At 40.6% G+C, this 27,938-nt stretch overlaps 1 protein-coding gene across 1 annotated transcript; it reads left to right on the forward strand.

Annotated features, from left to right (window-relative positions):
* Window positions 1-618: 618 nt before the first annotated feature.
* fbxl20 (F-box and leucine-rich repeat protein 20) lies at window positions 619-27,880 on the forward strand. Its single transcript, XM_072675706.1, has 15 exons — window positions 619-1,271; window positions 11,009-11,070; window positions 16,569-16,623; window positions 16,799-16,873; window positions 17,353-17,447; window positions 17,807-17,875; window positions 17,969-18,064; window positions 18,182-18,308; window positions 18,406-18,480; window positions 18,628-18,758; window positions 20,259-20,319; window positions 20,814-20,858; window positions 21,003-21,059; window positions 22,250-22,462; window positions 22,919-27,880. The coding sequence occupies exons 1-15, from the start codon at window positions 1,230-1,232 to the stop codon at window positions 23,024-23,026; spliced, it is 1,311 nt and encodes a 436-aa protein (XP_072531807.1). The 5' UTR covers window positions 619-1,229; the 3' UTR covers window positions 23,027-27,880.
* Window positions 27,881-27,938: the final 58 nt, after the last annotated feature.

Consider the following 27,938-nt stretch of genomic DNA (forward strand, 5'->3'; position numbering starts at 1 on the left):
GACAACCGCAACAGTTCCGCTACCGGTTTACATTCGGTGTACGTTGCTTACAAAGCAGAAAACACACATTTACAAGAAAGTGTCACGCACGAAGAGTCAATAGTTCCGATACATATTGTTGAATAAAATCTTAAAATATTGCTGGTGGCTGTACTAGTCACTTTTATTTGCGTGAACAGTCCTAATCCACGTTCTTAAACACATCCGTCCCTGTGCGTCACCTCCGCCAGGCTCCAAAAAAGGACATCACATTTTGTACAAATGCAAAATATAGCTAGCTAAACACCCTGCAATCATCATATATCAGCACATGTGTGAACAGCTTACCTCACTGCACGACTAGAAGTTCCCAAAGGCTCCATCACACAGTGAACCCTAAACTATAGCTCAACTGTGATTATGCTGATCTGAGATCTGTTTAACTGTGCAAACTTCCATTAGGAATGTCAGTTCGAAGCGAAATGTGACTAAAAACGTTTGATTCGATATAGACACTATTATTAATCTCTCACAGCAACCGATTCGGTTCAGTTGTAACCCACCACGGACTTTCAGTGGAAGTCAGTGTGGATTGCCCACAATTCCATGTTTTGTTTACAAACGTGAAATCGCCAGACTGAACCACCACCATAGCGACAGATATGGCAAAGTACAGCTAAAGAACAGCAACATTTTTGAGCTACAGGCATGCCTTTAATATGAGTCGGTCCTAATCCACAGCTGTAGTTAGCTACAAACCCAGACAGCGCTCCCACTAAATTCACCTGACATTAGCCCACAGGCTAACTTGGTGTCATTACGAGCGGAGCTGCTCCTAAACTCAGCTCCGTGTTAATAATTAAAACTTTAAAGCCCAAGCGGCGCAGTACGGGCTGTGCGATCGGGTGTTGTTATCGTTATGCAGTGAATTAATAAAGTAAATGAGCTTTTCGCATCAGTTGGTTGTGCTTATTTAAAGGGGGAGGCACATAAGGAGGGCAGATTTGATCTGCAGTTTGAGGAGTAGATAAGCTCCGCTGCTTAATTTCGGGCTCCAGCTGCAGTGCTGCTTACATTCTCCGGCCTCCACTAGCCTGAAAAGCTAGATGACAAAATGAAGTTTACTGAAGACGATTTATAAACATATAGTAGAATGAGAGCTAAGGGAACCGAGGTTGACGGGATTTTGCTGTTTTAACGCCGGATTTACGGTCCTTCCAGACGGAGCCAGGCAGCTTTAGCACCTCGCTATGGGGAAGGAGGTAAACGGGGTGTCGCGGAGCCGCTTTGAGGTGAGAAGTTTTTCTTTTTCTTTCTTTTACAACCATGACAATGTTGTCCATTTGTTTGCGAATGTACATCGAATCAAAACCGACCCGTCTATGTGCGCTTTTCACTTGTTTGGTGTTTTATTAGCGCATGTTTGTGCTTTTGCAGCTCTCCACTAGCATAGGCCATATGAGTTGTTGTTGTTGTTGTTGTGTTTGTTGTGTTGACACGCGACACAGCTATTTGGCTCTTCGATTGCGCTGGGCTGGCTTTAGTGTTACTTGGAGGATTGTGTTATATTTTAATTTTGACTTATCTAATTTTTGTTAGCCGATCGCTGCTTGGGGATGCATTTAGCTAGCTGCTTCTTTGTGTGGCTTATGAAAACAACCCCAGCGCGTGCTACTCTACTGAATGGGGGGGGGCATTTACTAAGATCCGACCCGTCAAAGCGTGTAGACAGTATTCCTGTTTATATAAAACGACTTCAAGACTCGTTTGGGCGCGTTTGTTTATATGTTTAACGGACTTCCTCCGAAATTAATCGCATTTTTGAGATCACGAGACTGAGAGCTCGGCCCGGAGTACAGGAACACGCACAGGCCTGTCGTCTCAAAATGCACAAAGTGTTTGTTGGACTCTAAAAAGAGGGCTAACGCCTAACCGATCGCTGCGTAAAGTGAGAAAATGCAGCTGTCAGATCGTGGAAATGTCGTTTCAGTTTTTTACATTTATTTTCGTATTACCCCAGTTCATATGTATATTGAATGCCGTGTAAAGTTTGATGGGACATAAGACTACAGCTTTATGTGGCCCACTTGCGCTCTGTGAAGACCTGGTTGTTGTATTTTAATCCCAAGTTTGTAATTTAGGTGCTCTTAATTGTTTTCTGAAGGTAAAAGCGCTGAGGTCGGAGCAGATGTAGCATAACAACAGTGTCACCCTGCACCTCTCATAGTCACTCAGTGTCTGTATGGAAGTGAGGGTTTCTGTTAATTCAGCTGTGTTTCTGACCGACAGCGTCTTCTCTTTAGCTCGGTATTTCACAGCACTGGTTTGAAAGTCGTGTATTGTGGCTCTGAACCCAGTACACTGTGGTTTTGTTGTGCTCGCTGCTTGGCTCGTGTTTTCCTGAGGATTTTCCTTCCCCATCCTCTGCCGCATAAAGCCCCATCAGCTGCTTCCAGACGTCAATCTTCATTCGTCATTTCCCGTATAACCACGCCTTCTGCATGAGACACGCCCACTGGGCGGTCTTTAAGGCACTCAACCAGTGACGTTTGATAACGTTGATTTTCCCCAAAAAACTTGTAGAAACTGGGTGAAGTAAACCAGCGAATGAGTTTGAAAGATGTCTGTGCTTATTTTCATTGTTTTTTAACTTTAAAACACCATGAATTATTCAGAATCCACCATGCGTTGTCATTTAGCATCTACCATTATGATTCAGCATCCCCCTGTGGATTCTTTAGCATCCACAATGGATTATGATTCAGCATTCTCCATGGATTATTATTCAGCACCACCCTATGGATTTGTTAGTATCTCCTGTGTATTGTGATTCAGCGTCCCCTATGGATTCTTTAGCATCCCCTGTGTATTATGATTCAGTATCCCCCTATGGATTCTTTAGCATCCACAATGGATTATGATTCAGCATTCTCCATGGATTATTATTCAGCACCACCCTATGGATTTGTTAGTATCTCCTGTGTATTGTGATTCAGCGTCCCCTATGGATTCTTTAGCATCCCCTGTGTATTATGATTCAGTATCCCCCTATGGATTCTTTAGCATCCACAATGGATTATGATTCAGCATTCTCCATGGATTATTATTCAGCACCACCCTATGGATTTGTTAGTATCTCCTGTGTATTGTGATTCAGCGTCCCCTATGGATTCTTTAGCATCCCCTGTGTATTATGATTCAGTATCCCCCTATGGATTCTTTAGCATCCACAATGGATTATGATTCAGCATTCTCCATGGATTATTATTCAGCACCACCCTATGGATTTGCTAGCATCTCCTGTGTATTATGATTCAGCGTCCCCTATGGATTCTTTAGCATCCCCTGTGTATTATGATTCAGTATCCCCCTATGGATTCTTTAGCATCCACAATGGATTATGATTCAGCATTCTCCATGGATTATTATTCAGCACCACCCTATGCATTTGTTAGCATCTCCTGTGTATTATGATTCAGCGTCCCCTATGGATTCTTTAGCATCCCCTTTGTATTATGATTCTGTATCCCCCTATGGATTCTTTAGCATCCACAATGGATTATGATTCAGCATTCTCCATGGATTATTATTCAGCACCACCCTATGGATTTGTTAGCATCTCCTGTGTATTATGATTCAGCGTCCCCTATGGATTCTTTAGCATCCCCTGTGTATTATGATTCAGTATCCCCCTATGGATTCTTTAGCATCCACAATGGATTATGATTCAGCATTCTCCATGGATTATGATTCAGCATTCTCCATGGATTATTATTCAGCACCACCCTATGGATTTGCTAGCATCTCCTGTGTATTATGATTCAGCGTCCCCTATGGATTCTTTAACATCCCCTATGTATTATGATTCAGTGTCCCCTATGGATTCTTTAGCATCCACGATGGATTATGATTCAGCACCACCCAATGTATTCTTTAGCATCCATGATGGATTATGATTTGGCACCCTGTATGGTTTCTTTGGCATTCACTTTGGATTATGATTCAGCATCCCCCTGTGAATTCTTAAGCATCTCCTATAGATTATGATTCAGCCTCCACTATAGATTAGAATTCCACATCCCCTGTAGATCTTTTAGCATCTACTATACATCATTCAGTTTTTTCTATAATCTATACTATTGTGGGAAATCTGTAGTTGTGAGTGATGGAGGTATGGATCCTCATGCAGATAATTCTTAGTTTAAAGGATTTAATACTTGGGGATGCTGATTCTGATGTTTGTTCCTCTTTAGTGAGCAGTTGCACACAGTTGTTCTTCTCCATCCACAATGACTCTGCTGATGACCGACATGTTGAACTACTGCTGAGAAATGTTACTTCATTAAGTCCTGGCAGATAAAGTAATGTAGCTGTTCTTTTTTTTTTTGCATCCAGTGTTGCATGTAAGTTAATGCTTATCCTCTTTCCTAACCCACATAAGTCTAGAGCTATTGTTGTTATTTTGCAGTAGGTTTAGTTTAAACCACATATAAATACATACGAACACAATGATTACTTTCAACAAAGCAAGTCTGAACACAAAAAAGAACTCATCATTCAAACAAATGAATCCATCATTCAAACAATATGTTCTCTTCCTGCTCTTAGCGAATAGGGTTCTATATAGTACTGATAAAGGGTTCTTTTACAATAGTGGAACCCATTTTGTTATAGAACACTTGTTTAAGGAACCATCAAACCAAGATTTTTGCAAAAAAACAGGTAGATTTTCCCAGGCAAGGTACCTTTTTAAGTGTTCAAATGGTTCCTTGAGATGTCTTTGCTCAGTAGGCCTCAGACTATGCCTGAAGAACCCCTAAAGAGTGAGATATATTTCCAAACACAAATGTGGTACGGTTTCAAAGTTTAGCAGGGTTAGCTGATCTTGTGCCACAGTATGAGCTTTACTAATGCATGAGTACACTCTTCAAAGCCTGTTTTGCTGTATTTGGCACTCAGATTTGCTGGAATCATAATCTAATGTCCTAGGTGTGACTATTTTGTCATGTCATGTTTTTGTCTGAATAATGTCAGTACACTGAACAACTGCATGTTTCATTAAAATGAGCAATGAGTCCTGATTATTTTGCAGCATGTGAACTGAACACTGGAGGTACACTGGAGTCCTAAAGCTGGGCATCTTGATAACATAGGCATGTTGAGGCTAATGTTAGTTCTCAATAAACACTGATCAGCTGATCCTGATCAGCAGGTTTCATTACAAACAGTGTAATTAGACTAGTTTAATTAGATAAAGGGCAGCAGATGTTGAGTATAAATCACTGTATTCAGTGTGAGAGAATCTGAGTAGTAGTTTTTAAGAATATGTTGCTACTAAAGTGTGTAATGTGTGTTAGTCTGTGATTACATGTATCATGGTAAATATTTTGTAACACGAAAAGTGTCTTTAAATATCGTGATCTGGTATTTTTACCATGTCGCCCAGCCGTACCGAATACTGATTCACATCAAATTCATTTTCAGTGTAACACGCAGTCGGGGCAGTGGACAATGGACATACTTCTAATCTAAGCAAACACAAAATTGACCTAAAAGCTAAGAAGTATACCATATTTTGAAAGCCTAAAAAGACAGCCCCCCCCCCGCTAACGAAGCATTTCTGCAGCCAAGGATGAAGAAGTTGAATCGTACTGAAAATTTAAGTAAGAAATTTATGTCAACATCCACATCTTCAGGGAAGTATTTCCTAGTAATCCTGTTTTGAGAAACATAAAAATATGTGCTCCTTTAAAACGCATGCTTTATTTTGCTATTATGTCATTTATTCGTGCAATTCACACAAACCACTGTGTTTACTTTGAGCTGGGACTATAAAACAGTTGGAAATCCGTCCTACTGTCTTATATTTATTTCTATTTCTGAATTTTTTTTTTCTTTTCAAGGAACTGCAGGGTCCTGTAACTGAGGGTCCTTGCATAATGCCACTGTAATCCTTGCAAAATATGGATCATATGTTTAACGTCACTGGTCAGCTCTCAGGATCAGCTTGGTTGGAGAAGGCTGATGAAGAAGCATAGCCGATTGATCCTTCTATCTCTAGTCATAAGGCTTTCTCATGGCACATGCTCTGTATTGGCTGTGACCACATGCTCTGGTCACGTGATACTCAGCAGCAGTAAAACTGTGTTCCACACTATTGGGGTTAAACCTTGTTTATTAATCCACGCTTTACATGCCCGCAGAACCGTGGGGCTATCTGTATGGATCATGGATCAGCTGTGATTAGTTACACGGCTAGTTGCCTGTCAATTGATCATGTTGCATAACGGATACATCGTGAAAATGTCTCCAAGTATAATAATATAATAATTTTGCTAATAATCACTCACTCCGCTGTACAGATCCGCTGTATATAAGCAGTGAGGAATAGGAGCTGCAGCGAGCTGGACTGCCTTCATTTTTGCAAATGCCACCATTTACAGTCTTACATAATCGGCACAGCCTTTAGTTTGACAGTGTTTCAAAGGCAGCAGGTGACAAATGGAGCATCTGCTCAGCAGGCTTCCTCTTTCACTTCACCAGCTAAGGAAAACATCACACAGACTGCTAACAGCGGAGTGAAAAATAACACGTGTTGATCATACGTCTCATGTGTAATGAACTGCCTTTGGCATTCTGCTCAGTTGACGCTTTGTTATACACACATACACAGGTGTGCAGCAGCGGTGTACTCTGTTCTGAAGTAGGAGATGTACTATGACTAGCTAACCAGGGTCACAAGACTAGTCTAGCTAGCACTTAGCTGCATTATTGAGCCTATGCTATAGGCCTTGGGGTCACACTGATGCCCACCATGGTTAAGACGTTGTGAATGTGTGTGGGCGGTTGGAGTTAAATACTTCTAAAATCATGTGACTGCATTAATAAACATTGTTCTCAACATTTACTCATGTACTAAAGCTAATCAATAGTCTTAATAGCCTATGAGGCCAAATCTTCTCCTCCTTTTATTTCAACCCATGTCTTAACAAGCAGAGGTGGGAGTAAGTTACACCACAGTAACTTGAAACTTGAAGGTTGAGACTTGAGACGAATCAAGCAAGTCAAGTCACTGGTCCGGTCAAGCAAGCCACAAGTCAGATAAAATTCTGATAATTTACTCACTTTCCATATTTAAATTGGTTAAAAGACAGTGGTTATTCATTGTTGAATGTTTTTGTTAAAACATTTGTAATTCTTCCCTTTTTCTCCCAAGTTCTTACTACCAATTAACCCACCCTAGCACTAGCAATGCTCCACTAAGAGGGTAAAGACTTACCACGTCTCCTCTGAGATATGCAAGGCCAGCCACCCCCAACACCGGGCAGCCAACACTGTCTAAGAAAGTCTCTGAAAGTCGCTTTTAGACTGATGAGGTGAGAAAGCACCATATACCCACCTGGGAAGAGTGGGCTCTGGTCACTGATGGCGAAGCGACATGGCTCGGGATACGAACTCACGACCACTGGGTTGTAGTGCATTCGGAGCCCCAAAGAGAGCGGTTAGGAGTTGAGTTTAATTTTCAACATTTAATAAAAATGTAGGTATTATTATCATCAAATGTAGTTTGGCTTATATTAACCATGAAATAAAACCATGAAATGTGGCAAGAGAAAAGTGGGGTCGCTGTTTTGCTTGACATTTCATGCTGGGGGCCCGTTCCCTGATTGCGACCAGCTGCAGCTTTGTAGGAAGGCATACCCAGCAGCTTTAAGCTCTTGCCAGGATGAGGGGGAGGACGGGAGAGAAGACGATAGCCTACTGGCTAAGAGGCGAAAACCAGTAAAGAGTTCGGTAACTTCCCCACTAAGCAGTGAAAGCCAGTAGAGTGGATGCTAACCTTCCCTGCCATGGACTGAGAGCCACCACAAAGGCTCACACTAGAGACTCAGGTTTGCAGAAGTAGTTTAGAGAAGTAGTTTATTGGGTATATTTTGGTGCACTTCTGTGTAAATAAAACGGATTTGGATTGACTCGCGTCACTGTCTGTGTGTATCTCTGAACTTTCGCACTGGCTTCTAGTCATGTGACTCAGCCACTTCCCAGGCTGACAACACAAAAATAAATAAATAAATAAATAAACATATATATTATATATTTATTCTCTATAATATAAAACATATTCTCAAACCAAACACATACATTGTATATTGATTGATGTACTGCTAAATGCCTTAATGTAAATGTAAATGCTAGTGAGTAGAACTGGATAACTGAACCATTTAAATATGCCCGGATCTTCCCAGATCGTGACCCACTAGTACCGATCAGGACACAAGGAAGGACATTTTTTAAAGTGGAGTGATCTGAGGTTAATAGACTAATCATAGCGGTTGCTCTATTGCTTTATGCTACTGAGATCATTGGGGAATCTGAACAGAAGACCGTAGTGAATGAAGTACAGACTGATGCCCAGCTGATGTGTGATCACCCAGCCTGAGGGCTGAGATGTTGTGTATGGTAGCAGTCAGGCTGGGTGTAAATCTGGATTTGTTGGCGCCCAACCCTTAGGTACCTTGTCCACCTCAGCTCAAAGTCCAGAATGATCTCAGACTGGACCCTGAATATGACCAGAGGTTTCATCTAATAAAGAAGGATTGTTCTGGACCATGTAGGAGAGGTGTCTGTGTTACCTAATTGCAGTTAGTTGAACTAATTGCTATAGTTGCATCATAATGTCCAGAATATAAATTGAGTGATTGACGTTAAGGCAAATAAACGTGAATGAAGAATACACACTTGATGCTTCTTTATTATGAAGGTAGTTTGTTCTATGAAGCACAATCTACCTTTTACAAAGGATGTATATAGCACCAAGAGGATTACAGTCAAAGAACCATTTTGATTAGAGTTCTGGAAATGCATGCTTTTGTTTTATTTTATATAAAAGCTGCCTCAAACCAAATTAAACCAAATGTTTAAAGTTACTTAACTAGTTTAACTTAACTTATACTGTAAGCATTTAAGTAACTTGTATTTATTTGTTTGGACCTCATAAAGTCATTTCACAAGGTCCAAATATTTTCTATATCAAGAATATTAAAAATCATATAAAATCTAAACATATGTATTAATGTGTTTTGTTTCTAATAATAAATCTTACCAAAAAAAACTATAATTTCAGTAAGGCAAGTGTTTCAGCAACTTATTTATTAATATTCTAAAAAAAAACATCTATGCAAAAATTACATTCCAATAAAATGTAATAAACATTTGCAATTAAAATGTTTCACACACTGTGCTAATTATTCTTGATATTCTGCAATAATGACCTTAAAAAAAAAATCATGAAACGACTCTTTTAGTACATGTGCTAGTAGAACCAGTGTGTTTTGCGCATATGTTCATATTCTGTAGAACAAGGTCAAGCGGCATGACTTACCACAGGATTCAGTGTAACTGTAGACATGTGTTAGTGAGTTTTGTTTCATTATTGTACAACTTAGTATTCGGTCCTATTTAGAAGCAAGAAAGCTAATCGGACATTTTATCTAAATCAGACTTGTACGTTTATAATACCTGCATGGGGAACAAAATGAATTATCAGTTAATTATCAGATCAAAAAGCCTCAAACAGTTTATTTACCGTGACATTTGGGGTTTGTTTTTCCTTTTTTAAAAATCAAACTACATTTACACTTGTATTGTTTTTCTGTGAAGATCGTTAGATTCAGAATCATCATTATGCTGCAAAAAAGAAAAGTACACGGACTGTGGACATATGCAGAACAAATAAATAACAAGCATACAAAAGAAATCTGGTGCAAAGAGCTGAAATTAAGATGAAATTAAATATGTGGATGTAAATGAACAGATGGATATGTACATATGAGCGCTGTAATGCAAAGTTAACTACTCCTCTGTAATGACTTTACTTAACGTTTACATAAACCAGCATGACTAGAAGCCTTGAGAAATTCAAGGATGTGGCTGGAGGAAATTATGTTAAATAAGAACTGGCACAGCAATGAATTTGGATTATACTGGAGGGGGAATTAGGCACTGACGGTATGTAGTGTTCAGGAGCGAGTGGGATGGGGAAGCCAGGATTGAAACTTGTGTAAAACTGAGTTGTTGTCTCTGCTTCAATCCTAAACACCACACTGCACGTCCCTGCTAGCTGAGAACAGGTTACCATGGTGAAATAAAACCTTTATTCAGTTGATTACTATCTACGCTATATGCCCAAAATGTTTGCGGACACCACTTCTAATGAAGGCATTCAGCTATTTAAGCTGCACCCATTGCTGACACCGATGTGCAAATGCACAAACACAGCTTGTCTAGTTTCTGTAGAGAAGCACTGCCAATAAATTAGGACTCTCTGGAGCAGATAAGCATGAGTCTACTGGCACCATGCCCCGCGATTGAGCTGTACAGCAATGGAACTGAACTTTGTTCCCTGGAATGATGGATGGTGCTTCATCCAATGCTTTGGATGAAGGTGGGATGAGGGTGGGGTGGTGACCATCCAACATCCTGACCTCACTTACACTTTTGTCGCTGAATGCAATCCTCACAGTAAGGAAGCCTACCCTGGACAGTAGAGACAGTTACTCCAACAACAGCAGGATAAACTGTCTATCTGCCTATCGTGTGTGTGTTTGTGTGTGTTTGTGTAATGACCTATATCATGTTATACTTGTACCATATTTATCATAGATATTTTCATACTCCTTGTATTCATATTTGTATTGTATTCTATCAACCTACTCTCTGCCCTGCAAAGGCTACAAAACTTCGCCTCCCAGAGGAAAGGACTGGCAGCTTGTCGCCCTGTCACTTGCTAATGTAAATGCAGGCAGCTATAGATGCACTCACGTTTAAATGATGAGTCACAAGGTCAAAACTAGCCGAAATATGAATGCTGCTGCTTGGAGCACTGTAGAACCAAGAACGTCTTAACACAGAAAATATCAAAAATCAGATGGCATTTTGACCTCAGCATCAAAAATTGTATCAGATCTAAAACGGTGAATTGATGTGTTTTGTTTATTTAATGTTTTTTTTTTTATCTTCCTCTCCTTAGATGTTCTCAAACAATGATGAGGCCATTATCAACAAGAAGCTACCAAAGGAGCTGCTGTTACGGTAAGAGTGCGACCAGCTCAAGACGTCTGTTGTGTCTCGTCTTCGTTCTTTTCCTTTCTTCACCCTCTGCTTTTTCTTCCTTCCAGTTGTCCTGCTCTTTCTCTTACATCTCCCTTCTGTTTAAAGAGATAGTTTGGCCAAAAATCCTAACATTTTACCAGTAATAACTGCTATTAATATCAGATGAAAAATTTGCATTTTTGACCAAACTGTCCCTTTTGAAGCTTCTGTTGAGTGATTTGGCATATAGGTTTACAGTTGCAGCTGAAATGATTCATCCCTTATTACAGATTTAGTTTATTAGCAATATAAAGTTTCAAGTTTCAATAAGTTTCAGCTCTTTGCAATAAACCAATCAAACAGGAATCATTTAAACACAAATAATAGAACAAATGCTTTCTCCACATTCCTTTTCATGATGACTGCAGTCAGAATTATTAAAGTCCTTCATGAACAGCGTCTTTAGTACTTAGTACGCTAGTATGTAGCATTCCTGAGGAATCCTAGGCGACGCTTCATGGGCAGCGGCCTCCACTAATATTCGTGGGTTTGCATGCTAAAATCACCTTCTTCAAATCCCACCAAAGGATTTTCTTTAGGGTTCAGGTCAGGCGACTCTGACTCTAGAATCTTCCAGAACTACTTCTGATACCAAGCCTCGGTGGACTTTGGGGGTATGCTTGGAATCATTGCCCTTTTGGAAGGTCCTCCAAGGACTCTCAAGCTTCAGCTTCCTCAAAGAAGGCCTGCATCAACAGCAGAGCATCACTGAGCCACTGCCATGCTTCACTGTAGGCAGGATGTGTTTTTTTTGTTTTTGTTTTGGGGGGGGGGGGGTGTATACTTTATTCTTTCTCCTCCAGACATACCACTGATCCATAGGCCTTAAAATGTTTGACTGCTCCACAGAGATTTTGGTATTCTGTTCTGTGAAGCAGGGGCAGTGGTGGCTCAGCGGTTAGAGCGCCGGGATATCGATAACAGGGTTGTGGGTTCGATTCCCGGGCTCGGGCCACTGTTGGGCCCTTGAGCGAGGCCCTTGAGCAAGGCCCCTCTTTGCTCCCCGGGCGCTGGAGTTGGCTGCCCACCGCTCTCGGTGTGTGTGTGTACTCACTGCCCCTAACACGTGTGTGTGTGTGAGTGTGTGTTCACTACCAGATGGGTTAAATGCGGAGGACACATTTCGCTGTACAGTGTACACTGTACAGTGACAAATACGTGCACCTTTACCAATAGAACACATCTGGACATTTTGGGCCAATGGATCAGTGGTATGTCTGGAGGTTTCAGAAGAAGTCCTGTAAGATTCTGCAGTGGTTGTCACAGTCACCGGATTTGAAGAAGACGGTTACAGCATTTAAATTGGAGGCAAATGTCCATGAGCACTGGGCTAATGGCTCCTCAGGACTGTTGCCAGAAGCTGGAGTCTGCCTATGCATCACATTTGCGCTATGTCATAGCAGCAACAGGGTGCTCTACGAAGCACTGAACATGCTTATCTTAAAGGTATTTTAGCTCTGTTGTACCTGTTCAAGCCCACAAGCCACATTTTCTGTATACTAGTTCAGCATTCTGGTCACGATGTGCTTCTTTTCTGTGTGGTATTAGATCACATTTACACACCCCACCCCAGATATAGTTGATCAGCCACGACCTGTTTAGTGTCTGGAGTTTGCTGTGGTTTTGCACATAATGAAAGCTTATGCTCCACTAAAGCGTGCCACAGAGCTGAAAACATGAACAACCAGCCTAGATTGCAAGTCGTACAGTGTCAGAGTTCTGAAATGTTTGGTCTAATCTGTGTTGAGGAATCGGGGGCAGTTATTAAAACCTCAATCTCAATAGAAGTTATCTGACAGAAGCTTCTATTAGCTTTTTGTTAGATCTAGTCTTGTAAAATTGCGAAGTAAGGAGGTGAGCATCAGACATCAACATGCCTGATCTACTACATTTTTGGTAATTTGATGAAACAACATTTGTATTTTTAATTCAATTCTTCTCGTTTTGCCAGATGTTCCTTTAAGAACTAGGTTAGCAGATACTACATAAAGTCTTTCGAAGTCTTGGTCACAGTTCATGCTTATCACTTTCCTTAGTTGGATTCCTCTGGGCTTTAGCTCCAGAAGCTGTAGGGAGTGATGATTGCGTTTATCTAGGTTGTTGTCTGTGTGAATTCACTGAGACTAATTGGTTCACACTGAGATGAAGGCATATGTGCATAGGCTGCAGGTGGCATGATGCTCCAAGGCCACATGTTTGATTTACTATAAACTGCAAGCCGACAGGCTACGAATACAGTTCAGCCACAGTCTGACCAGGAACATTTTAGAACATTCCCATTTGATCCCTTCTTTCTACAGAGCTTTTTTTCTGTAGTTATTATTTATTACAAGTGCTAATGTATTATCTGCCATTCTGCAATATTAAAAATACAGGTTTTTTTACACCAGTTTTCACCGGACCTCACCTGAAGTCAATGATCCAACATGTCATGATCTTGATCTTAATAATACACTGTGTTTCTGAGATTGGGGGAAAATAAATTATGTTGAGCAGATATAATGAGAGCAGTGCAGATTTTCCTGTATTAAGCAGCAAAAAAGTTGTAGAGTTACATTTGATAGAGTCTAACATAGTGCCTGACATTGTATGTCCTGTGATGTAACTATTGCGCATGCACACATTGCGCTGGTGATGCTAAAATTATATATTGTGCAGCCCTAATTTTGACCATTCAGGTTTGAGGGAGTAACGAAATGATAAAAAGTTAAATAAATTTTATCATGGCTTGCTCTCGTCCCGGCTGCATCTCTCTGCCGAAGTCTGCTTTTATGCTGCGTTCCCATGCTATTGGAATTCTGGTAAATACAAGTTGTTCTTGAGTTGAGGTGGCCTTCAACCTTTTAACATGGCAGAGAAGACAGAATCAGTATTGGATGATCCATAATTCTTTATTTTTAACAGTGCAGCCGCTGCCAATGGTTGTTTGTTCACATTATTTTTTTATGCTGTAATCGGTGTGTATTTAACTTGCTATAGAGCAGTGCTGTTTATCGAGCTAGCCATAGCAGATCGACCACTCTGCTAGCGTAGTCCAAGTTATTAACGTTACGTTAGCCGCCATTTTTCATGTCTCTCAGACATCAAAGCACTTGAAGGTGACATGCTGCTAATTTCAACTTTACAGAGGGGAAGTAAGTTCTTTCTGCTAGCATGGAAACGCAGCAGCGGATGTCACAATAAAAGTCTGAACCAATACCACGTGGCAAGAAATTTCAAAGTAAAAGTCAAGAATGGGAAGTGAACAGTTATGCTTTCATTGCAAGTTTATAGTCTGTTCAGTTAATACGCTTTTATATGGTTGTATATCTCTAGTGTTATGTAGTTTATATACAAACAGTGAAGGTAGAATTAGTACATGTAGATATTTTGTCCCCTGCAATGTCCATCCAACATCACGTTTTCTTCTTGTTGTTACAGGCAACATGTGAAGCATTTGACAACTTATGTACACATTCAAGTTAATGAAGTTCAATACAGTGCAAATGCAGTACTTCCATTTACCATTTCATGGTTTTGCAAAGCAGCACAGGTACACTACAGTGCAGAGAGATCTACTCTATATGGTACAGTGGCGAGATTTCCATGCCCCCTCTAAACAGTGGTAAACAAAGTAATGCATTTCGTACCGTTAATTAGTCGTACCAAACAAAAATGCCTTCCTAATGCTACAAACTCTGTGTTTACTCCGACTTGGGCAAAGAAGCACACATTTCAGCCATTTTTCTGCTCGCAAACAAGCATGTGTTCCACAATGTGTCCCACTTATCAGGCTGATAGTCCCTGAGATGCTAAGGAAGAACAGTGAGAGGTCTATTCAGAGTGAGAAGTGGTAGGACAGTCATGTAAAGGTGACTGTGATTATTGTATACAGTCAACAGGAGGACAGTCAGGCCAGTCTTAAGGAAGTATCCTTTCATGGTGTCAATGATATTGAGGTAGAGATGCTTCACCACTCTCTGTTGATGCAGGATGACTTCCAGAATTGAATGTAGCAACCTTCAGTGCTTGGCAAAAGTGTCAAAAGTATTCATATTCATTACTCAGGTAAAAGTGTAGATGCTAGGCTTTAAAAAGTCGTCTATGGAAGTTGAGGTATCAACTTTAAGCTTTTTACTCCAGTAACCGTGTAAAAGTACTGGTTTCAAAACTATGTAAAGTATAAAAGTAAAAGTAATGTAAGGAAAACAAAGGCCAAAAGTGTAGGCAGCGCCACAGGGGGCTATAGTGCACTACCCCACCTCCCCAAAAACATTTTTCTAAAAGTTGTAATGACTCAAATATTATATTAAAATGTTAATGTTGAAAAATGTTGGGCTGCACTAGGTTGCCTGTTTCAGCTGCAGATCTGCCCATTGAAAATGAATGCATTTTAGTAATATAAAATATATTAAAGGAGCATCTCTGTGAACTACTGAGCATTAACATGTGTTTCATGGAGCGGAAAATATTAAGAGTAATTGCCTATAAGGATTGTAATGCTGCAAAAAGTCAAACTTCAGAGGAATGTTATTAATAAGCTTAATTGGAATGTAAATGTGGAGCTTAGTTGGGACATTTCACTTGAGTTTTTGTGAGTCTCTGCCACGGACATCTTCATACTAGGACATACTTCATACTGAAGTGAAATAGGAGTAAAGAGGCTATTTTTAAAATGTAAAGAGTAGAAAGTACAGGTAATTGCATATAAATGTAAGGAGATGTAAGTCGGCTGCAAAATAATAAATAGTAATAAAGTATAGATAACCAACATTTTTTGTATTATTATTTTTTGTACTTAGTTACTGGACACCTCTTGTGCTTGGACGTGTAAATCTAGTAGTAGTAGTAGTAGTAGTAGTAGTAGTAGTAGTAGTAGTAGTAGTAGTAGTAGTAGTAGATTAGTGATTAGATACCAACGTCTGACTGCTAGCTGTTAACATTTAGCCTATAACATTTTTCCACTCCGGAAAATATGCCTTTTAAGGAATACTGGGAATCCGCAAAGTTTTGGAATGTTACTTTACCACAGGTCTGCTATTAAATAGCCTAGCTGGGGTGGAGTGTGTTATTGATGGGACAATTTCCTCCCATACCAATGATTGATTTGATAAGCTGAATAAATTGATGATTTAGGCACTTCATTATTCTAATTTCTTGCCTCCCAGTAATGCTCAGTATCAGAATTTGTGGACACTGCTCTTTTCATTGTGGCCATCCTCCAGAGAAATGTCAGTTGGAGTGTTTCCTAATCGGCAGTTAGCGGCGGTTGCTTTTTTCCCTGCATGTTCACACACTCGCACTTTCACCATTTCTATCTTCTCCCTCTTTATCTTTACCCAGACGCCCGAGTTAACAATTAAGGGATGCTTTGTGGGGAAAAATGGTATTGATTATTGTGTCCTGTTTGTTTATTATTTTTGTTTGTTTGTTTATTTATTTATTTTTTTCTTTTCTAGAATTTTCTCCTTCTTGGATGTGGTCACACTTTGCCGCTGTGCACAAGTGTCTCGAGTAAGTCAGAGTGTGTCTTGTGTGTTTGGTGTTGAAATATTTGCTTCTGTTCACTGTTCAGTGTGTTTGCTGCATGAGACTTGTTTGGGTAAGATGTGTGGTATTTTGTGAGTGTGTGAGACAGCGACAACCTTCTGATCAGTGGTCTGTTTGTTTTTGTTTTTTTCTTCTTTAGTCTTGGAACGTGTTGGCGTTGGACGGCAGTAACTGGCAGCGGATTGACCTCTTTGACTTCCAGAGGGACATTGAGGTCAGGCCCAGTCACACATACATTCGCACATGCATGCACACACACACAGTTTCAGGCACAGGGGAGGGTTTTATTTTTCATATTCATTCCCTTTTAGTCTTTTTTAGAAACACCAGAGTATATTTAATTAAACATATATCCATCAGTATGGCCATCAAATGGTGTTTAGCTTCAAATTTAGTTGGGTTTTATTTCTAGCACATATTGGGCCAGATTTATCAAATATGTGTCATAAAAACTACCTGTTAGTAGTAGTAGTAGTAGTAGTAGTAGCAACAGTAGTAGCAGCAGCAGTCTCTCATCACCCATACAGTGGACTCATTTTAAGCAGCTCATTTTTCTGTGCCTGCATTTGATTAATTTAGCAGTCACATTGCATCCATTTATACTGAAATAAATAAAGACTTATCTCTGAAGCATGAAGTTTCACGCCACTATATTGAACACCAAATGTGTGTGTGTGTATGTGTGCGCTGCAGGGCCGTGTGGTGGAGAACATTTCGAAGCGGTGTGGAGGTTTCCTGAGGAAGCTCAGTCTGAGAGGATGTTTAGGTGTGGGGGACAGTGCACTCAGGTACGGAGCAGCGGGACAATAATAATAAAGTTTAGGACAAGATCTTAAAATAGACAGGTGAGGAATTCTGGGTATGGCTGAAATATGCATACATGCATTGAGCTGTGGAGCGGTGAAACTGTGTTCCCTGGAATGATGATGCCCCATCCATGAGGATGCAGTTAGATCAGATCCTCACACATCTCTAATAAATATATCACTAGTATACATTGACACAGACCGTTTCATTAAAAAGACCAAAACTATGACTATGAATTAAAAAGATGTGAAAACACTGCTGATCTCAACTGTCTCAAGGGTTTTCCGTCATACCATCAGAGGGCAGTCATGTTTCAATGTTTCTGTGTTCTCTGTTGCAGAACATTTGCCCAGAACTGCAGGAACATCGAGCTGTTGAGTCTGAACGGCTGCACTAAGATCACAGACAGGTCAGTCATCTTCAGCGCCTGTGTTGACTCGAATGAACCCCTTCTTCAACTAACTAGCTCTAACTATCGCGCTCTCTGTCTCTCTCGCTCTAGTACGTGTAACAGTCTGAGTAAATTTTGTCCCAAACTGAAGCACTTGGACCTCGCCTCCTGCACCTCAATCACCAACCTGTCCCTCAAAGCACTCAGGTGAGAGAGAGCACACATGCACAGGATGAGCAGTGCAGTCTGGCATTAGGCCTTTACAGAAACCCCAGTGACTATTTCTGTGTTTTTCTTCTCTTTTCTCTCCCTTCCTCTCCTCAGTGAGGGGTGTCCGTTGTTGGAGCAGTTGAATATCTCCTGGTGTGATCAGGTGACCAAAGATGGTGTACAGGCACTGGTGCGCTGCTGCCCAGGACTGAAGGGCCTCTTTCTCAAGGGTTGCACACAGGTACAAGTGTCCTTGTGTCCGTGTGTGTGTTGCTGCGCTCATACTGAGGTGATTTGTTTTTTTGTTTTTTTTTTCTCCCCTCATTTCACTCACTTAGCTGGAAGATGAGGCCTTGAAGCACATTGGAGCTCACTGTCCAGAACTGGTCACCTTGAATCTGCAGACGTGTTCAGTAAGACAAGCACGTATACATACATACATACATACATACATACATACATACATTCTCACCAACACACACACACATGCATGCACATACATACAAATGCAATGCTTTGAATGACACTGTTTTCCCTTGGTGTGTGTGTTTGTTGAGCAGCAAATCACAGATGAAGGTTTGATAACAATTTGTCGAGGATGCCATCGACTGCAGTCTCTATGCGTGTCCGGCTGTGCAAACATAACCGATGCAATCCTCAACGCTCTGGGCCAAAACTGTCCCCGTCTCAGGTATACACACAAACACGCATACACACACCCATCTACTCATCTGCACCTGGCTGTTTTCTGCTGCGTTCCTTAGTTTAGATCTTGAGACTGTGTTTATTCTACAGGTCAGGTGTACAAATCACTTCTGCAATGGTGAAGGGCATTTTAAAAATTAGAGATTCACTCAGCACTTGTAGAAGTGTTTCTAATAATCTCTTTGTGCAGTTATTTAATCAGCCAATGAGTGCAGTCTGCATGATTTTATGCATGCCACTCAACTCGTGTACAACTGTGGTGAGCTTTGAATCGAACGGGCAACAACAGCATAAGACCATGTCAGGTTTCACTTCTGTCAGTCAAGAACAGAAAGCTGAGGCTGCAGTGGGCACTGGTTCACCACAACTGGACAGCCGAAGAATGGAAAAACATAGCCTGGTCTGATGAATCTCGATTCCTGCTGAGGAACACAGAAGATGGGGTCCGAATTTGGCACCAACATCTTGAATCCAACCTGCCTTGTGTGAGCAGTCCAGACTGATGGAGGTTGTGGAATGTTTTCATAGCATGCTAAAAGCAAGATTTGTCTCAAATTGGTTTCATAAACATGCAACAGTCCAGAAGAGTCAGTGGAGAGAACGTTCTCATGTGGTTTGTTATGACTTATTTTGGTGTGCTTGGATTTTTCCTTGTGTGAAACCAAACCAAGTTCTTCAGTAGCCCTACCAGTCATCGGATCTGAATCCATTGGAACGCTCTTGGATTTGGTAGAATGGGAAATTCGCAACGTAAAAGTGCTTCTAAAATGTCTGCATTAATTGTGTGATGCAATCCCATCAGCATGGACCAGAGCCTCAAAGGAATATTTTCAATGTGTTGTGGACTCCATGTCATAAAGAGACAGCTAGTTTGAGAGCAAAAGGAGGCCCTACCCAGTATTAGGGCCCTTTCATATTGAAGAACACTAAAGCTTATATGATGTGCAACACGATTACCATAAAAATGTTGAGGTTAAAAAAAATGTATGGTGGGGCAGAGCTGCAAGGCTGGCGATTGACTGTGAGAACTTTACAGTGCACCGCAAACTATAACTCACCTCACTAATGAGCACTCCAGTGGAGGAGGGAAGAGAGCTGAAGCAGACAGGGAGCTCAGAAAAAAAGCATGGAAATTGATGAGACCTGTGGAGTTTTTATGCCTTAAATCTAAAAAATATGCTCAAACTAATGTGTGTGTGGGGGGGGAAATGTCTGATAATTATTGTAAATTTACATTTATAAACAGTTTGGCAATGTGTAATTGTTTAGTGCTGCCCCCTACTGGTTAACACCTTCATTCTCACACTGTGTAAGACTGCTTATACAAATTGATGTTTTGATGTGGTTACTTTAGTAATAATCAGTAGATTATTTGACTTATTTCCAGATGCCTTAGGAAAAGGGTGATCGTTCAAGAACATAAAACGATGTATTTGGGGGTGGTTTATTTATTTATTTATTTTTAAATCTCTCATCACGCATACAGAATACTAGAAGTGGCTCGCTGTTCACAACTCACAGATGTGGGCTTCACCACACTGGCACGAGTGAGTAAGATTTGTGCACACACAAGCTTTAAGCTGAAATAGCAGGGGGGGAATTAGTTGAATATGAATTTGATTCATCTGTAGAAAAAGCCGGTTTACACAAAAAGCACTAACTGCACTGTTTCCTGCACCATGCAGTATAGCAAAGTGTGCTAATCAGTGTTTACTAGTAATGTTTACTTCAAGCACCAAAAAAGCACCAGCTGTTTATATAAAGCTCAGTATTTGCTATATATAATATAAAGCTCAGTATTTGCTATATTGTATTATCTAGGCCTTTAAAGTAACACCTGTCTCTGAAGGGTTCAGATCTGCATTGTGCACTTAATCACTTCTGGTGTAAAATCACTGTAACATTAGATCTAGACTTGCAGATCAGCATTGCAAATAAATACTAGGTTTCAGCTGGGATGGAATTGCACTCTATTATTTTTATTTATTTATTTATTTCTCTGGTCTAATAATCACTCCTTTTTCCCTCAATTTGTTTGTAGAACTGTCATGAGCTGGAAAAGATGGATCTGGAAGAATGTGTACAGGTCAGCTTGTTATGAGGTTCTTTAAGAGGTCTAGATGTACATGCTGACTTTCTGTGCTAGTCCAATATTTTAACATTATGAGTGTAATATCAGCCACGACTCCAGCTGAGGCAAGCTAATGTGTTGGTCTTTGTCTCCTCCCAGATTACAGATGCCACCCTTATCCAGTTGTCTATACACTGCCCTCGACTCCAGGTTCTGGTAAGAAATGGAAAAAAAAAAGATTACTGGAAGATTGGTAATGGCAAAACATTTATGAGTGCAAAGTCATTGGTTGTTGTTTTTTTTTCTCTCTTATGAGAAAATACACAATTAATTTACCTGCTCTGGGCAGAACACAGTGCTGCTTTTATTTTAGTCCAATGTTGTGAAAGCATGTCATTGTTTGAAAAGAAAATAGGGAAGTGTATTGGTATGAAGTGTATTTACTTCATGCTGCACAAAAACCTTCTACAAAATAAATTCAACCCCCAAAATTATATTTTTGTTGAATGGCAGAAATCTAGTGTATTTCTGTGTTTCAAAACCATTTACTAAATCAGGATCTAGGAACGCAATTTTTACAAGAAAACTTTTTGATAGTGTAACTGGTGGTGGTTGGTGTGGCGCAACAGATAACACCACCACCTGCCATTGCGTTACAACAACAGCATGTGGGAGACCAGGGTTCGATTCCCGGTCTGGGTGACTATGCTGCACTACACCAATAAGAGTCCTTGGGCAAGACTCCTAACACTACATTGGCCCACCTGTGTAATACGAGTAACCTTGTAAGTCGCTTTGGATAAGAGCGTCTGCTAAATGCCATAGATGTAAATGTAAATATAACTGTTAAATGGGCACCCAGCTATTAGTTATTTTCTGCAAGTTTGAGCTAAACAGCTCCCTTAGCCAGGTGTGTTTTTCATGTAACCTGGTATGTTGCCCAGATAATTACTACAGCTATGAACAAATGCTTTGCGGTTGCACTAGTCCAGAAGAATCAGTGGAGTGAACGTTATCATGTGGTTTGTTATGACTTATTTTGGTGTGCTTGGATTTTCCCCTGTGTGAAACCAAACCAGTCCAAGGAAAACGTTCTTTAATGCGCTTTAACCGATTCAGATCCGAGCCAACAAATTCTAGGTGTGAAATCACTCTTTAACCTACTGGATTGAAGTCTCAGACTGTGTGTATCCGTAAGAGTTCGTAAATTAAAGTAACAAAATGTATGTTACTTAAAATATAAGAATAGAAAAAAAAGCTGTTTAATATAATAAAAATATTATATCTACATCCCCCAGATATAAAAATCTAATCAAGTCTATCATGCTTATCATTGCTGTAACCCCATAATTCACCGACCTTTGACATAATAACGGAATGTGTTTGCATCATTGCTGTACCTCCAGAGTCTATCCCACTGCGAGTTGATCACGGATGACGGGATCCGTCACCTGGGCAGCGGCCCATGTGCTCACGATCGTCTGGAGGTGATCGAGCTGGACAACTGCCCACTAATCACAGATGCATCGCTGGAGCACCTTAAAACCTGCCACAGCCTCGACCGCATCGAACTCTACGACTGCCAACAGATCACCCGTGCTGGCATCAAACGACTGAGGGTGAGTCAAACCCACGTGTCAAGGTGTTTGTTTGTTTATTTTTAAGATGCCTACAAGGGGCCCTATTTTAGAGATCTTCAACCACACACCGCACAGCTTGATTTAGGGCGTGAGGGTGTCTTTGAATCGGAACACAAGGCTTCTGTTCCTGATATCTTGGCTGATTTCTTTTGATTTTTCACATGATGTCACACAAGGAAACTGTGTGTTTCCTGTAAAGGTGTGCCTTAAAAGTACAACTAGAGGTGTGTCTCCAATCAACTCAAATGTTGTCAGTTAACCTATCAAAAGCTTCCAAATCCATGACCTCATCATGTAGGCTTTAAAATTTTTTTAAAGGCATCGTAATCTTGGTGTATGTAATCTTGTGACCTCTTAGAAAAACAATAAAGAAAGAACGAAAGCTTTTTAGAGCACTGCACTAAATGTATGGGTCTTTTTTTTTTGTCCCTTTAGACTCACTTGCCCAACATTAAAGTCCACGCCTACTTTGCACCAGTGACTCCACCCCCCTCTGTAGGCGGGAGCCGTCAGAGGTTTTGCCGCTGCTGCATCCTGCTATGATGAAGCTCTGCCTCCTTCTCCCCGAACCCCTGTCCTTGAACCCTCTTACCCAGTAGCACATGCTGGCGGATCACCTGATGAAGAGGAAGAAGTGAGAGAGAGTGAGGGAGAGAAAGAGAGAGAGACAGACACTGGGACACACTTTTATGCACACTTTCACACACAATGTTGTTAAAATGGAACAGGCAGTTTGTTACTTCAAAATGTGTTTTTTAATGTAACGATAATTAATAGCCTTTGCCTTGCAAAAAGTAAAAATATTTATAACCGAACAAAAATATTAATTTAAAATATAGGATTATTTGAATTTTTAAATAGGACCACTACTCCAGTGTACGTGATGACTGCTGTGAGTGGTTTTCCTCTAAATCACTATTTAACTTGGACAAAGATGTTTTGAAAAAAAAAAAGTTATAAATTTTCATTTAAAAAGTGTATTTAAAAAATAATAAAATAATGTATTATATATATATATATATAAGCCATAGTTGAAATTACACACAGTCTATACAGAGCTGGTGAAAGCCACTGCTGTGACACTGCCTAACACACTGGCCTCAGACAACACACACAGTCCTATACAGTGCTGAGTACAAAAGTGCTCACCCTTCATTTATATCATTTCCAGTCAAAACAGACACTAAATACAAGTTGCTCAGCATGGGGGAAGAGAGTAATACAGACCCTGTTCACACACTGCATCTTGAGTATCAGAATTATATCTGGATTATATTATGCCACATAAAACAAATGTAAACACACCCAAGCCTCATTTATACCAGATACAAATCTGATCAGTCAGAATCACTTCAGGAGGTGGTCTGAGACTCATTCAGAGGAAGTGAGCAGGTGTAAACGGGGTCGTATTTAACAGAAAATGACACTGAAGCCTCAACAACGAAATCTAATTTCAGATCTGATGACCTCTGGGGTAGCTTTTCTTTTAGTAAGAGCTTCTTGATGAGCTGCACATCCTTTTTAGAACCCCCTGTGGGTGTTTATACATCTGAAGTGAGAGTGGCGCTTAAATGTTTGATTTAAGGTTGTTTTTTTGGGGGGGGGGGCTGTTTTGTCAATTGGTTGGATGGTATTCTGTCGGATTTCCTCAAGAACTTGTCTTTTTTGTTCCATTTTGTTTGACTGGAAATGAAAAAAGGGTGATCTCTCTGAGGAACATCTATGCAGAGTTCCCTCAGCTGTTTGGATCAGCAAGTGTTTTACTAATCAAGAGTAATCAAAACACACACACACACACTCCTGTCAGTCTCTCTCTCTGAAGCTGGGTTGCCTGGTTGTACTAAAAGAGGACTATTTTTCTAAAGCATTAAAAAAAAAAAAAAAAAAAAAAACAATGTACTGCTGGTGATCGGAGTTTATGCCAAATGATGCATGTTACAAATCTAGTTTTTTAAAAACAATCTTACGTCTACACATGGAACTTTTGATTTGGAGGAGCTTGGCTGCAGCCAGCCAGTGAGCAGAAAGAAAAAGCAGCCTGGCTGAAGGCCAGCCAACGGGCTCGCAGGATGGAGCTAGACGAAGACATCCAATACTGCAGACTGCAGAAAAGACTGGGGCATTACTGAAAATCCACAGTGCAGGATGGGTAGTGAGTGTGTGGATGAGTTTGTTTGTTTGTTTGTTTGTTTGTTTGTGTGTATGTGTGTGTGTTGAAGGAACCTTAGGCCTGTGGAGTGTGTAAACAGTCTCTTATGGATGGAGATGTTCCTACGTGTGGCCCGTGGATGAATTTGAACAGATGGATGGAAAAACAAAAACAAAACCCAGTACTACATGCGTTCTCCTGAACTGCTAATCGACTGAAATCTCTCGAGTTCACAAGAGAAAATAGACTGACATTTATAAAAGAAAAAAAAGAAAAAAAGAGAAAAACAAAACCAATCAAAAGTGTATTTCGTTGTTGTCGTCCTTGTCAGTGTCGATTATTTTTGTTTTCCTTTTTTTTTTTTCTTGTCTGGTTTGTTTCTCTGAGTTGCAGATTTACATCACTGAGTGTTTTAGACAAGTAGCTGGTCTGGTTGTGAAGGGTGTGTGTATGTGTGTGTATGTGTGTGTGTGTGTGTGTTCTGTCTGCCAGTAAGTGCATCTCTTCAAGTGTAGTAAAGCTTAGAAAGATGCACGGTCATGTGGAAAGCGGTGTTCACAAGGACATTATGTTCGAGAAAGCCCTGTGTGGATGAGCAGTGGCTTGGGGGTTTATGCGGTGGCTTATGCCCCCATAACTTGCTGTTAGTGCTCTCCTCCAAGCGTGTTGAGCTCCAGTGGTGTGTTGTCGGCAGCGGTTCATGTGTTTCGAAGGAAGTTTATACTAGCATTCACCCTCCCAATGCTGCTTAGCATCATGCGCTGGATCGCTGAAGCCCTAGCTAGTGGGGGGCCAATGGGAATTGGTGTACGGCGGGGCTTCAGCAAGTCACATTGATTGATTAATGTCTTGGGAACGCAGCTCTAATTTGGCCTCATGCAAGAGAAAATGTGGTCCATGTTCATCTGTAACATCAGGATAGCTACCGCTACCGCTAATCTACAACACACACCCACACCATACACACTGTTCTATATGGTTTGCAGTAATTGACTGGATTTGGACTCTCTAGCACACATTGACTACAGGTTTAAAGCTAACAGGCTAATCCCCCTTATTTACTCAGCAGCCACTTTGTTTACTAAATCTTCTCAAATCTATGGTACAAGTGTATCTCCGCCATCAGGCAGTGTAATGATGATAATAACCACCTGGTGTAAATTGGTGAGCTTTTAGAGGCTTCAGTGGATGCAGCACCACTGTGAACATTTTGGTCTAGAACAGATGGAACCAAGCTAGAATAATGAGGCCAGGCCCCCCCCCCGTAGCTACTTTTCCGAGGTCGGACAAGCTTTACAGCATGCTGAGATGGTCCCATTCAACCTCAGTGAGGGACTGTACATTGAGAGTGTTTTATAACTATTCACCCTGGAGCAGCCGAAGCTGCATGTTTACATAATGTTGAGTTTCCAGGTGAAGGTGCTGTGTTGTAGCTAATCCAAGTGATGCAGGTTCTAGGTTGGCTCAATTACACTGCATTAAAAACTGTCTAACAGTCTAATAGACTATACGAAAGCTAAATGGCTATTGTGTGACCAAGACAACCTGATTACAGAGCTCCCCATTTCTCACATTTCTCTTTTTATTCCTTTTCGTTTTTACTTTCTAAAGCACACTTACCACCATGACCTGTGTGTGTGTGTGCGCGCGCGCGTGTGTGTGTTGGAGAGAGTGTGTTTTTTTTTTGGGGGGGGGAGAGGGGGTCTCGTGTATGTTGGTAGATCTGATCCTTGGGATTATACTTCAGTTTTGACGATGACTGTAGTTGTTGCAATTAAAAACAATTACTGTAAATCTTTTCCCTTCTTTTCTTTTACTTTTTTATTTTTACAATTAACCCATAAATAAATATGTATGTATGAATAAATATATAACTATATATTATTAAGAGATGTTTTCTGTTGTTTTGTTTTGCCTTTAATTACATTTTCAAGCCAGTACGTTTCTCCTGGACTCCTGGAGGCACTCTGCACATTTTCGTAGACTTCCTGCTTAAACAACACTCTTCCTGCAGTTCTGAAAGGGATTGTTAATACTTATTGTTTGGGGTTTTTTTTGTTTTGTTTTGTTTTGTTTTTTGAGTGAATGATAAAACCCTGAGACAACCAGTACCTCTAAATATTCCACTTTAACAAACCGGTTGCTCTTTCTGTGGTTGCTGATGACAATGGAGAACCTGGCACATTTACTGAACCCAGTGAAGAAAGTGAAACAGCAGCTCTACTGCTTTTGGACGCTGTAAAAAATAAATCATATCAGTTTAGATCAAATCAGAGTTCATAAGTGTTTTGTATGTGATTTGCAGTTGCAATAGGATCCCTGTCTGCAGCTAGTTTCGCCAGCTAATCCTGTCGATCTCAATTCGGTCCCTCGCCATGTGGGAGATATAATCTCTTCAGTGTGTTCTGGGTCGCTCTAGGGGTTTCCTCCAATTTAATCTGGCCTCCTACACCTCAAACTTGAGGCAACCAGTGAGAATCCCCTGGGAACTGAGAGAAATACCCAAACCTCCCCAGTTGCCTATTTCCAATGTCCAAAGTCTGATCACAGTTTGCATTAGTTTGTCCATCCTCTTTTTCAAGATTGACTGACCATTCTGACATGCTCCGTCATGCTGGAAAAAGCATCCTTCATCACCAAATTACTCCTGGGTCATTGGGAGATGTTGCTGTTGGAGTGAACCCACTCTCTTGGATGAGAAGCAACCCCACACAAATGATCAGGATGCTTCACATGGTAGTACTCACCTTTTCTTCCCTGTACAAGCATTTTTCCTGATGTCCTAAACATTCTGAACAGGACTTTCTCAGAGAAACCTTTACCCCAGTCTTCTACAGTCCTATAATGCCTATACGTCCTGCAGAATGTCAGTCTGGTGCTCTTACACCTGCCTTCTGCCATTCCTGAGCAAGCTCTGCACTGGTGGTGACCTGGTCCTATAGCTGCATCCTCTTTAGGAGACCACCCTGGTGCTTGTTTTACTTGCTTGGGCACCCTGACGCCTTCTTCACTACAATTAAAGCTCTCATCTTGAAGGTCTTGGGGATTGGATAAATGGTTGATTTGGGTGCTTTACTGTAAGCAATATCCGACGCCTGTGACGCCCCTTTTTATGCAATGCAGTGATGACTGCACGTGTTTACTTGGCGGTAGCTTACTTGTGTCAGTCTAAAAATTTTACACTGAGACTTTGTTGTAAGTGTAGCTTGTAAGTGTAAAATAAAATGTAAAATAAAAGGTAAAATGAGTGTATCAAGTTATGTTTGGTTGTTTTTCCAGTATATTTTAGTAAGAAGTTCACTGCTG

The sequence above is a fragment of the Salminus brasiliensis genome, chromosome 3, assembly GCF_030463535.1.
Source record: "Salminus brasiliensis chromosome 3, fSalBra1.hap2, whole genome shotgun sequence".
In the NCBI taxonomy this organism is placed as follows: Eukaryota; Metazoa; Chordata; class Actinopteri; order Characiformes; family Bryconidae; genus Salminus; species Salminus brasiliensis.